Source organism: Phyllostomus hastatus, unplaced genomic scaffold, assembly GCF_019186645.2.
Source record: "Phyllostomus hastatus isolate PE091 unplaced genomic scaffold, TTU_PhHast_1.1 phas_contig_37, whole genome shotgun sequence".
Lineage (NCBI taxonomy): Eukaryota > Metazoa > Chordata > Mammalia > Chiroptera > Phyllostomidae > Phyllostomus > Phyllostomus hastatus.
Window position 1 is genome coordinate 4,155,227 of NW_025333867.1, and position 12,523 is coordinate 4,167,749.

Consider the following 12,523-nt stretch of genomic DNA (forward strand, 5'->3'; position numbering starts at 1 on the left):
CTTCCTCAATCCAGGCAGCATTGACTTAACAGCTGGTTTTGCTCTTATTTAAAGCATCAATTTGCGTGATCGTAAAAGAGTAAGGTTCACACTGAGGTGCTGAACCGATCAGGTCATTTTCACTAGTGAGGACTTCTTTGCCTTTGCTACCTTGCAGTTCCTTGGGTACCTCCTAAAATTCTATGTGCACTTGAAACTTATGCACTGCCCAGGCTGCGCTTCTCGGGAGAGAGGGAGTGAAAGGAGGGGTGGGCCTCTTTAAATATGAGAGAAACGAGCCTCTCTATTGGTTGCCCGCCTGCCCGTAACCCGAGGGGGCGGGGAGTCCAGTGGGCTGGAGTGTGGTACCTGAGCGAGAAGCGCACCAGAAAGCCCACGTTGGCTGCTGCGGGGAGCGCAGCGTCCAGAGGCGGGAGTCTGCGAATTCCGGCGCGCCGACACCGCAGTCACTGCTCCGAACACCGGCCCACTTCCCTCTCGTCCTTTCTGTGAGTGGAGTTTGCTGGGCAGCCGGGAGATCACTACACGGAACGGAAGATCCTTGCCGCCTCCGCTTGGGGAACAGAGCAGCGCGCGGAGATTTTGAGGGGGAGCGACAGTGCCGAGGGTGGAGGGGCGAGGATTTGTGAGCGAGAAGGGAGTTAAGCCTCACACAGAAGATTGGCATCTGAGGACTCCTTGTTACAGCAGCCTGGGCCCTACGGCGGGGTAAACTTCTCAGCCGCTGTGCGAGCCAAGGAAAGACGTGCGCGGCGATGCTGCCCGGCATCACCTCCAGCCCGTGAGCGGTCCCGCTCCCTGCCGCCTCCCGGTCCCACTCAGCGGGGCGCGAATTAGCGCACGTGAGCGGGCAGCGAGGCCGGAGAGCTACCTCTCGGTGACCTGCGTAGAACGAGGGCGCTGGCCACAGCTCAGCCCGGACTCTGACGCACCTGGCCTGTACTTCGCGCTTCTAGGGACCTGCGCGGGCGTGTGGTTCTCCCGGTGATCTCCTTCGCCGCCTACCCCCCTCCCCCCATCCTGGGCAATTGGGGGCGCCCCAGTGGACCATGAGAGATAAGGACTGAGGGCCAGGAAGGGGAAGCGAGCCCGCCGAGAGGTGGCGGGGGCTGTTCTCGCCAAGGGCCACAGCGGCAGCGCTCCGGCCACGCTCCGGCCTCGCTCCCCGGCTCCACGCCTCGCGGGGCCCACGGGGCCAGCCCGGCCGGGCGGGAATGCCGGGGCTGGGACGGAGGGCGCAGTGGCTGTGCTGGTGGTGGGGGCTGCTGTGCAGTTGCTGTGGGCCCCCGCCGCTGCGGCCGCCCCTGCTCGCCGCCGCCGCCACCGGCCGTGGGGCGCTGCTTGCGGATGGTGGGAGCCCGCGCCGTGCGGAGCAGCCGCCACCGTCCTCCTCCGGCTTCCTCTACCGCCGGCTCAAGACACACGAGAAGAGGGAGATGCAGAAGGAGATCCTCTCGGTCCTGGGGCTCCCTCACCGGCCCCGACCCCTGCACGGCCTCCAGCCTCCGCAGCCCGCTGCACTCCCGCAGCAGCAGCCTCCAGGGGAGCCGCCTCCTGGGCGGCTAAAGTCCGCGCCGCTCTTTATGCTGGATCTGTACAACGCCCTGTCCAGCGACAACGACGACGACGACGAGGGCTGGCCGTCGGACGAGGAGAGGTGGCAGTCTGGGCCCCGGAGAGGGGCCGATGCGTCCCATCCCCGGCAGCAGCCTCTGGGAGCGGTGCGTCCCCACAACCACAAGAGCCTCCTGGCCCCAGGACCTGGCGGCAGCGGCATGTCCCAACTGACCAGCGCGCAGGATAGCGCCTTCCTCAACGACGCAGACATGGTCATGAGCTTTGTGAACCTGGGTAAGGATCTGGGGTAGCGTACAACGAGAACAATCCCCATTTACCAGTGTTCCGGGCTTGGGACTGTGCAGGCTGAGAGGGTGGAAGAGCCCTTGGCGCTCGAGTGGGGGCTGGCGAGGTGGGAACGCGAGAATGGGCGGCCCCCGCTCCTGCCACCTGCGCGGCCGTGGGCAGCACGTGCAGCCCCCATAGCTGCAGTCCTGGCGGCAGTCTCTGGCTCCAGCACTCACTGGTTGAGGTGCAGCGCCACGCAGGTGCGTCTTTGCGGGCGCCCAGAGCACGTTCAGCGCGATTTCCCCAAGAGTGCGAGTGCGCGGCTTGGGCCAAGTTAACTAGACTTGGGAGAAGGTCCAGCCCGAGTGTAGTCAGTTGGGAACGAGAAGGCCCTTCGACACTCTTTCCCCGCCTGTTTCCTTTTGCGCTCTTACCGCCCTGAGCGCCAGTTTTCCCACCAGGACTTTTAGGGAGTCCGACAGCAGCTGAGAGCTTTGGAAGCTTTATGTGGTTGTGTTAGGTGGCATCCACGGAACTGGGGAAGGAAGGTTACAGAGGAAGGTGCCTAAAAGGACCGCGGAAGGCGCTCCAGTTCCGGCCTGGCGGGGCTGGAGCTGGTTTGGGGCTGGATCTCTAGCCTAACTCCCGGGTAACCAATCCAGTAACGTTTGTCACAAGCCTTTGGCCATTGCCCCCGAAGGCTGAACTTCTGATCAACGCTGCCCAAGCTTTACGAGCACAGAAAGCGTGCGGGTTGGGGTGCCGGAGTTGGGCGCTGAGCTGGTCTGAACCGGTTACCAGGCAACAGAATGGAAATTTAAGGGCGGCTAAATCGGGCTCCGCCACAAGTGGCTGTGGCAAACCCCGACGAAGTTAGGTAGCCTCCCCCCCCCCCACTCCCAAGTTTTCTAATCTGTAAATGAGAAGGCGGTAAGGAAGGCTCCCCCCACCCCCACCCCCAGTCAATGCCGCCAATTTGTGCACTTCTTCGTTCATAAGCTGGCTCAGTTTAACGCACACAAAGGGATGATGGGGACGTACTCTCCACCGGAAGAAATCAGGGTGCAGTAGCCACGCCCGGAGTGGGTGCAGCGGCACTGTAAGGTGCGTCTCCTTTCCCCTAGGACACGTGGCTCTGCCAAGGCCCCAAAGTGGCTTAGCAGACACTTGCCAAAGAAGCACAAACGTCGCCAAGCCAAGTCAAAGACCTCCGTCCGTCATTTAAGGACATTATTTACTTGAATGACTACCATGTAAAATATCCTGGCGAGTTCTTTACAAATCTATCTATAAGATGATCCTTAACTCCGCTGAATTTTAGGGGCAGAAAGGAAGAATGGGGGTGTAGGGGGTGGGGATGTGCAGTAGGACGATTGACATCCGAGTGGTGCAGAAATCCTCCTGGGAAATTCATGAATCAGAATCTCACAGGCTCAAGGCCTACCAATCCTGCTACTTGCAGTGCGAGGGGTTCTCATTGGACAAAAATTTTCACAATTTATTGGAACCAAATCCAAGGTTGAGCTACTTCCAGGAAGCATTCTAATGAAATTCTCCTGCCAGTCAATAAAATATGGGGGGCGGGGTACAGAGGACAAGCGCTGTTCCTTATTCTAACATCTCTGATTCTTCTGGCTTAGTAAATTCCGCCTCTTGCCTGCTACCTCACCCCCCACCTCCAGATTTCCCTGACGGTCTTGGGGAAATGTTTTATTGCCTCTTGTGGGTAGTCCCAACCTGGACAAAGTGGAAGCAGAGAATCTTGTTGTAGTCTGCCGAAAAACAGTTCCTGGGTTGGGACCGGGATTCTCAACCTTGGCTGCCCATTAGCATACCTGAGGACACTTAACAGAACTACGGGATGCTAGGGCTTCTCCCTGCAGCAAGTAAGTCGGAGGCTTTGAGGGTGGTCTCTCTTCCTTCCCTTCCTTTCTCTCCTTCTTTCGTTTTCTCAGTGCCTCAGGCTTTTTTAATGTGCTACCATGATCAACAAGCACTGGCATAGGAAATTCTGTTGTCTGAAGGAAGTCAATAAATCATCCCAATACGTGATTAAGAGCAGTGCTTCCGTATGTTAATGGCTCCCAAACGGTGCTACACGTTTGAGTCAGCTGGGTGCTTAAAAAAAAAATCTAGATGCCCAAGTGGTACCCATATCAATTAAATCTGAATGTATGTGGTATAGCCCAGGTATCAGTATTTTTAAAGATCCCCAAGTGATCTCAATGTTTGGGAACTACTGCCTTAGATGGTATTTGAAATTGTGAGAGTTGGCCTGAGGCAAGTTTGTAAAGTACCCTGAGATTTATGGTGCTTAATGACCTCCAAATTCTCCTCCTCGCTTTTCTGACCTTTCCTGGTCTACAGATACACATTGCTTCTGAGTCCCACTGCTTGAAGTTGTTTGCCAACTAACCCTGCTAAAGTGATGGTTTAACATAGTGTCTCCCTAGGGATACTTTCATTTTTTCATAAAGGATTGTTAAAGATCCAAAAAATACCACTGAAAATTTACATATTCCAAGAGAATTCAACAATACTAATGTTAATTTCAATCCTCCCCCCTCCCCTCCCTCCCAGGCTGACATGGAACTGAAAGAAATTCATGGGTAGGGAACTCTGCCCCAAGCTCCTTATGTCAAGTCACTGGGCTTTCTGACTATAAGTTATACGTACTAATCTGTAGGTCCAGACCTGGACTCCACCTGGGTACTTAGAGAAGGAAACCTTTTCCAGGTAAATGGAATTGAAGTCATAAAGCCATGCCACCTGCTAGTCAAGCAATTTAATCTTAATCCATTTCTCAGTAGGAAAAGGATTCATACATAATAAGAGGCTAAAATGGCTCTGAGTAGAAGGACAGTTCATTTGAAGAAAGTAATTGCTTAGCAATGTGGATTCTTTAAATAAGAATGTTGGAAGAATTCCACAGATTTCCTAATCTGTGTTGATGGCATGTTAGCTGCTGCATTGCATGACTTTTCTATTAGAGAGCCTACAGAAAGATCCATGTTACAGTTTTGTGTTTTAAACTACTCTTACACCCATTGAGTTAGACAGATTATAAACTGGAAGTGTAAGGGAAACATAGCTGTAAAAATCATTTTTCCTTGGGGCTGAGGAATAATTTACTCATGAGATACATTTAGCCCTGGCTGGTGTGACTCAGTGGATTGAGTGCTGGCCTGAGAATCGAAAGGTGATTGGTTTGATTCCCAGTCAGGGCACATGCCTGGGTTATGGGCCAGGTCCCCAGCAACCGATCCATGTTTCTCTCACACACGGATGTTTTCTTTCCTTCACTTTCTCTCTCCCTTCCTTCTCTCTAAAAATGAATAAAATCTTTTTTTTTAAAGAAATACATGTAAAAATCCCTGATCCTTGTCGGCTAGAGTGCTTATCAGGAAGTATGACTCAACAGCATTAATTTCTCTTGCATATCCCAAATGCTGGTCACTGTTGTTTGGGCTGACTGTTTTAAACTCTCTCCAGGTGAACATGCTGGGGGTGTGTAACCTCCCAAGTGCTAACTGGTTGTTGTGCAGAGTGCTGGGGGAAGCTGGTGCACTCATGAACCTGCATTCAATCAGGGCCACAGATGCCATTTTCTACTTGTTTTCTAATGCTAAAAATGTCTTGGCAGCCTAATAAACAAGGCTGCCAATTTGGTGACCTTGGAGAAGTATCCTGAAATACCCTTTGGGTCTTAGCTCAAAATTCACCTTCTGAGAGAACTTTTCTCTAACCACTCCACAGGAGTCAGAGGTCCCCCCACCCCACCCCCTATTCCTTCACCATCAGAGCACCCTGTTTATTTCCTTGGTTGCACTTATCACAAGGGGTATATTTTTTTCTTTTTAAATTTGCTTACTCATTTATTTGTCACCGCTCTAGGATATCAGCTGCAAAAGGCAACCAGGCTTATCTACTGTTGTAATGTAAGTTCCTTACATAATGCCGAGCACATAAGAGCTGCTTAATAAAAATTGAGTTAATGAAAACATAGGCATATCTCTTACTTAAAATTTATATTTCACTAATGTGATAATTTAGAGATGGTACACCTATAAGTAAATAAGTGAAGACATTTAGGATATTGAGGTTTCATGGTATTTGATGTCTATCATGATTGATTAATAAACTTCTTTTGCATTAGTTACCCATATGTATATTAATTTGTAATATGTATTACATTTCAAACCAGTGCAAAGGTTTCTTTAAATCTCTGCATTTCAGACTTCATTTATTTATTTTGAATTAATGAAGTGTTGAACTCCAGATGCTAGGGTAAAATGAAATAAAAAACTCAAATTATGCTCAAAAAAAGAATCAGTATGTATTAGTACAAGTAATAAGAAACTAGTACTGAAAATACTGGCAATCTTCTGACAAGATTACTCTTGGGAAACATAAATTAGAAGGAAAATGGAAATATTCCTTACTCATATGTGTAACCAGATACACTATACTGTCTTTTTCTCATGACCATAGGATCAGTGGTACTATTTTTCTTTTAAGCTGCCTGTACTTAAGAAGGAAGGTTTTTGTTAGCAAATAAACCCATGCCTGCAAACTACTCACAGCAAAAATAGTTTGGAGAGAGTGGTTCAAAGAGAGTAGATTTTTTTCCTGAAGAGATTTAAAATAGTAAATGTGAAATTCAGTGGTATTTCAACAAAAAAGTTGTACAAAGTGTTCTTAAACTCAGATCAAAGGGCAAGCAGATATCATTGTTTAGACCTCAGATGGTGTTTCCTCTGGTTCTCCTTCTAAGAATGGGTATAAATCCTTTTTAAATATGCTGAATCATGCTCAGTTCCTCTTCTGAAGAGCTTACCTCTGATTTGCATGGACAAAAGGATTCTCAGTGGTACAATGAAGTAAGTGAAAAATAACCCCTAAGGGTCAGCATGTAATGATTCTGTTTCATCACTGTGTGTTCTGAGTTTAGCTACTTTACATATCGGGTTTCAAATTAATATTCTACTTGAATATGGTGGGGGGTAGGGAGTGGGTAGGTGGGTGAATATTGGGTATCAAAGGTAGTAGAGCAGACTCTTAAAGATAACAGCTCTGTCATCTTCGCCTCACCTCATCTGCTTAAATGCTGAGTTAGAAAAGGAAAACAAAGAGGGTAAAATTTCTGGGATGATTAATCAGCTTTCTGAAACTTTTCCCCAAGTCAGTAATTTACTCTGCTTCCCGTCCTGTATTTAAAAATGAATTACTCCATGTAATGCTTAATTTTTCCTTAACTTAAAGCCATTACTGTTTTCTCCTAGTTTTTCTACTGTGAGTCTTATTCTCTCCCCCTCCCCCCCATCCTTTTTGAATTTTAGTCACATCACTTTAGTGCTTCCATCAGTGGAAGGATAGTAGACAATATTTTACTCAGATAATTTTGTTCCTGATTAGAAGCTTCTTTAAATACCTGAATAACAGAAGTAGAAGTCAATATAGAAACTCCTTAAGACAGCAACAGTTTGCAGAGTCCCCATGCATGCAAACAGCTATTATACATTAACCTTTCTGTCCCATCCTCCCTGAGGCCCTTGCTTAGCCCAGCCACCAGCTGGGTCACCCAGGGGCTCGTGTGGGGGACAGCTGCAGTCTTCTTTTGTGTTCCCCACCAAGAGCTAGTGAATTCTGTTGTCCTGTCTCTGATTTCATCATGACAGTGAAGTTGCTTTTATTCAAACATGGTTTTCCTTTCATAATCCCCTCACCTCTTCTCCAACACTGTGGCTCCATCTCTTTCCCACTGCTTGCCCCCTGGAAACTTGTGAGCCAGAAAGTGGCTCCAGTCTCACCCGGAATACATGGAGCCGATGACACTTGTGTCAAGGAGCTGGAAAACCATTCCTGTTTTAGTAAAAAATAGAGTTACTAAAGAACTAGGGCTGTTAACCTCTAATGTTTTTGAGAATGCCAGAAATTGTCAGAACTTCAGAGTTATACCTGCTAATTTTCTCTACCTATAAGCATTAGAAATAAATGACATTGTAGTTCACTGAAGTTGATTGGATTTTTTTGTTTGATCAGTGAAGTTTTGAATATATTGTTCTCTACATTTTTTTCCCCACTGTAAGCACCTAGTATTTCAGTACCCTTATGGATAAAGTTAGACTCTGGAGATGGCTGAGGCCACAGCTACCTTCCATAATGTTGTTTTTTTGGGAAACGTGCCCAGCAACAAACAACCCATTTTTATGTTGGGCTTTCTCTATCATTGATAGGAAGTTTGAAATTATTGGTAAATTTGCATTATTCATAGATCATAGAATTTAGAGCTTTAAAGGTTCTTGCATGTCATCTAGCCTCTTGTATTTGCAGTTAAATGTGTTACATTTATTCAGGATCAGTTTCTCTTCACTGCTGTTACATCTGAAGGCTGAGGGACAGCCAGGAGAACCACAAAGAAATCCTAATGCATCAAGGGAGTAGGGCCATAGGGTTGTTGGTCAGGCATGAGTGGATGACTGAGGAGTAATTACAAAAGCATGCAGGAGCACAGCCTTGGAGTATAGCTAGGATGACCAAATCTGGACTTTTGTGAGTTGTCTGCTAGTGGATAGCATTCTCTTCTAGAATTCTGATTTTAGCAAGGAAAAAGCTATGCATATCTATAAACATCTGATATGTGGAAGGATTGTTGACCCCTAAGAATTTTTTTTCTGCTCTGAAAGTGAGTTGAAAACCACATTGCTCAGAGTGGCATTGTTCCTCTGATGTCTGCAGGCACCGATTCTCTTCCTGCCCTTCCCATGCCTATTATTAAAGAGACTGGGTCCATAATAGAGATGATATCTAAATTACATCAGGTAATTCCTTGATAGGTCCCCACGGTTTTGTTATCTCTAACCCAGTCCCGAAAGACTGGGTTGAAGACTCTGCTTCAAACATTTTTGCAGAATGAGATTCTGGTTCTGAGTGGGAGAGTCTTCCTGACTTTCAGGTTCCTGGGCACACACCCTTGATTACTGATCCTGCTAGATAGATTGGGATTGTCCTAGGCCCAAAACATCATTGCTCCGTAGTGCTGGTTTTAGGTTCAGATTGTTTTCTCATCATCGGAGAGCCGGGTGATGGTGGTGGGATGGGGGACGGGGGGTTGGGGGCGGGAGGAGTGCAGTGGCTCACAGCAGGCAGAAAACAGTGCCCAGCAGCAGAGCCCCTGCGCCCTCTCTGCGCTGAACCTTGATATCCCCCGAGATCCTTATTATGACTCTTCTGCCACTTACCCTTTTCACCTTTTCCAGAATGTGACTTCCAGCCTTAAACATCTGCGTTTGTTGATTGTTGTTCCTGTGTTTACAGTCTTGTGGGTTTCCTGTACATGAACACAGGCTGGCAAAAAATTCAGATATGTGTATCAGCAGAGCATAAACTAACCATATCATTGGTGTGAGCTATTTTATGTGCTGATTCGGCCGGGAGATTTTTATAATCAGCCTGGCTTAATCTCTGAGACCAGTTATTTTCTCTCCCTTCATTTAAATCTGTGAAGTATGTTTAAATATTCTGAAAACAGAGCTTTGTAAGCTATAAAACTAAGCACTAAAAGTTTTTCTTGACTTTGTTTTTCCAGATTTTATTTGAACACCCATATCAGAATAAGTTAAAAACAGAAGCTATGCATTTTTAAAAAATTTTATTTATTAGAGCAGTTATAGGCCTACAGAAAAATTAAGTGAAAGGTACAGCCATTTCCCATAAACTGCCTACCAGGAAGGGAAGAGTTGCCCTTCCTAGCAACATCCCCAACCTGCGTGGTACCTTTGTTACAATTGACAAACCTGCATTAATATGTCATTATCACCCAAAGGTCATAGTTTATATTACAGTTCACTATTGGCGTGAGACATTCTATGGGCTAGGACAAATGTATAACAACATCCATCCATCCAATGACAGAGTAGTTTCACTGACCTCAAAGGCCTGCTGTACCTTTAACTAGAAAAACAACTCAATAAAAATCTTAAAATTCAAAATATATAGAGTTTGAGGAAATAGAAATAACATGCCTTTGTCGAGTATTATTTCGTTTCTGGTGTTTTACCACATGAGTGTATAAATGAGTAATTTTGAATGAATATGAGCACCTTGTTTTGTGCTTCTGTTTATGGACAGCAGATCTAGTAGAAATCTCCCTCTCTCTCATCTAGGAGTTTAAAAATCTTTTTTCTTCCACATACTTTCAGTGAGGTGTCTGTCACCATAGTACCTAGACAATCCCTCAGGCAGAGAGATATGAGTGATTAAATTTCTCCCTGGCTTGTGCCCTCCATGCTCGGCAGGATTTGGGGAGTAAAAGAAAGAAGACTGAAGAATGAATAAGAATTATAGGAATTCTGTGCTTGTAAATTATTGGAATTTGGGGAGTTGGTAGGGGAGGGGTTAAATATTTCTTCTTTGTTTATGGAAATGTATACTAAAACTTAGTGTGACTTTTGGCTTGAGAAACTCACAAAAATACCTTTTACTGGCCCTAAAGGTAGGATCAGAGAACTTTAGAGGTTTCCTCAGGAAAGACTGTTTAGATCAGATTAAAACTAAATTTGTAAAGACTCCATAAATTCAGAGGTCTTTGTAAGTGATGTATAGATTAGGCTCATTTGCTTTGAGCTGTTTTCTATGAGAAAGGGCTACACAGATTAATGGTAAATAAATGGGAAAATTCTATAATATAAGCAAGCAACATGGTAACTACAAAGAGTGCTATTGAACAAATAGCTAGCAATGCATTTGTGATATTTGGGAACTGGTGAGCATTTCTTTACAAGTACTGTACAGGTGAGATATGACATCTCCCTGTCAACTATGAATTCCAGTTAAATTACTAACCTCTTATGTCCTCCCCTATGCCTCCACCTCTGCAAAGATGAAACCCCAGAAAGAGGGAAGAGCTTGGGCCATGGCACTTATGAGCACTTATGAGCACTTTTGAGGGTGGGGCTTGAGAAATTCAGCTTTGTTTCACATTTGCCTTAGTATGTGCTGTGGTTTAACTACCTCTCTGACAGGATAGATGTTGACCTGAGCCAAGAGTGAAATGGGCTAATACTGAGGAGCACATAGGTGCCTTTGGCTGAAGGTATTAGGAGAGTTGTTTCTCCCAGAGGGCCATGGAAAAGACCTTTGCATTTTTATGGTGTCTATCTAGGGCAGAATCCCTTAACACCAGCTTTGGGAACTAGTCCCACAAATGTGGCACCTTGGTTATTCTTTCTACTTAATTAAGGTTGTTAGACGCTATTGTTACACACGCACATGTGTGGTCATAAGAAGATGCAGACACTAGCGTAGCTGCAAGGATATAGGTGGTCCCCAGTAGAGGTTAGTTTCCTTCTTTCTCTCTTGTATTTCCTTTCCTTCTCTTTGTTTCCTACCATTAGTACATTTAGCAATTCTATGGCATATATTTCCTCTTTTACATTTGTCTTTTGACATAGTGTTGGTGCCCTAGTTATTCTTAATCTAACAGAAGATTGTACTCATTCCATGAAGCCTGGTAGTTTATACCACCAAAGTGACTCATTGCTCACTGGAATGGTTAAGTAGCTGGTTTTCTTGATGCTGCTAGGAAGTGCTTAAGGCCTATTCAATACAAAGTTGTGGAAAGAACACATGTTTAAGATCCAGGAAGCTTGAGTCTAGTCTCTAGTGTTAGTATTATCTCTTTTTATAATATCTTGTTCAAGCCACTTAGCCAAATTTCCTTTTCTGTAAAATGTGAGTATTGCATTTTCCAAATAGTGTCTCACGGAGCATGACCTTTCCAACATGCTCTGTGAAAGATGATCACAGAAGCACTTTATGCCATATTTCTCTCTTTGAGATTTTCAAGTCTATTAGGATTCAAAGCCCTAACAAGACCAGTGGTAAAGAAGTTTCCTTTCTTGTTTTAATAGTTTTTTGAACTTACTTTTATTCTGTAACCCCTATTTTCTGAAAGGCCCTTGTGTCAGACCCAGGCCTCTGCTCCCACATCCACTACTGATTCCCAGGGTGAGACCCCACAAAGCTGCATTTCCAGGTGACTCTGCTCTTCTGTGGGTCCAGCTCTCACTGGAAGGGCTGCCCTGCACCACCTTCCACTGTGGCCCCAGGCTCTCCCCTCCTTCCTGTTGGTGGAAGGGGCTTTCTGCTGTTGTTAACTGTGGGTCATGCTAGTCCATGACCTGGTTGGCTGCTTGGCTCTCCCACTGCTATGCCACCAGCTTCCTTTATTAAATTCCCTCTGCTGTGAGCACTTGCAGGGCTTTCTCTTTTCTTGGTGGGACCCTGGTTGCTACGGCCTCTTACTTCCCTGCAACACAGTAGAGAAACCCCAGACTGGATGATACTCAGAAATCAGTTCTAAGAATGTTCCCTGTTGTATATCTCTGAGTGATTACTTATTTTAAACAGCTTTCTTGAGGTATAAGTGACATAAAATAAGCTGCTTATTTAAAGTGTACAATGTGATAAGCTTTGACATATATGTATATCTGTGAAACCATCACCACAATCATGTCAGTTGAATATATCCAGAGCTTTTAACCAGTTGTCTAAACCAGGGAATGAAATACTCAGTCCTAACACACAAGAAGGGCAGTGAAAATTCCCATCTTTCATCAATGCCATTGCTCTTCATGCTTTTCTTATACAGTTTGAACATCCTTATGAATGGAATTTG

General features: G+C 45.8%; 1 protein-coding gene across 1 annotated transcript in view; it reads left to right on the top strand.

Annotated features, from left to right (window-relative positions):
- Positions 1-338: 338 nt before the first annotated feature.
- The window catches only part of BMP6 (bone morphogenetic protein 6), a 173,437-nt gene continuing 161,252 nt past the window's right edge, over positions 339-12,523 (top strand). The window contains exon 1 of the mRNA XM_045841656.1: positions 339-1,851. Within this exon, the coding sequence (XP_045697612.1) occupies positions 1,215-1,851 (637 nt within the window). The 5' untranslated portion in view covers positions 339-1,214. The remainder of the gene's footprint in view (positions 1,852-12,523) is intronic.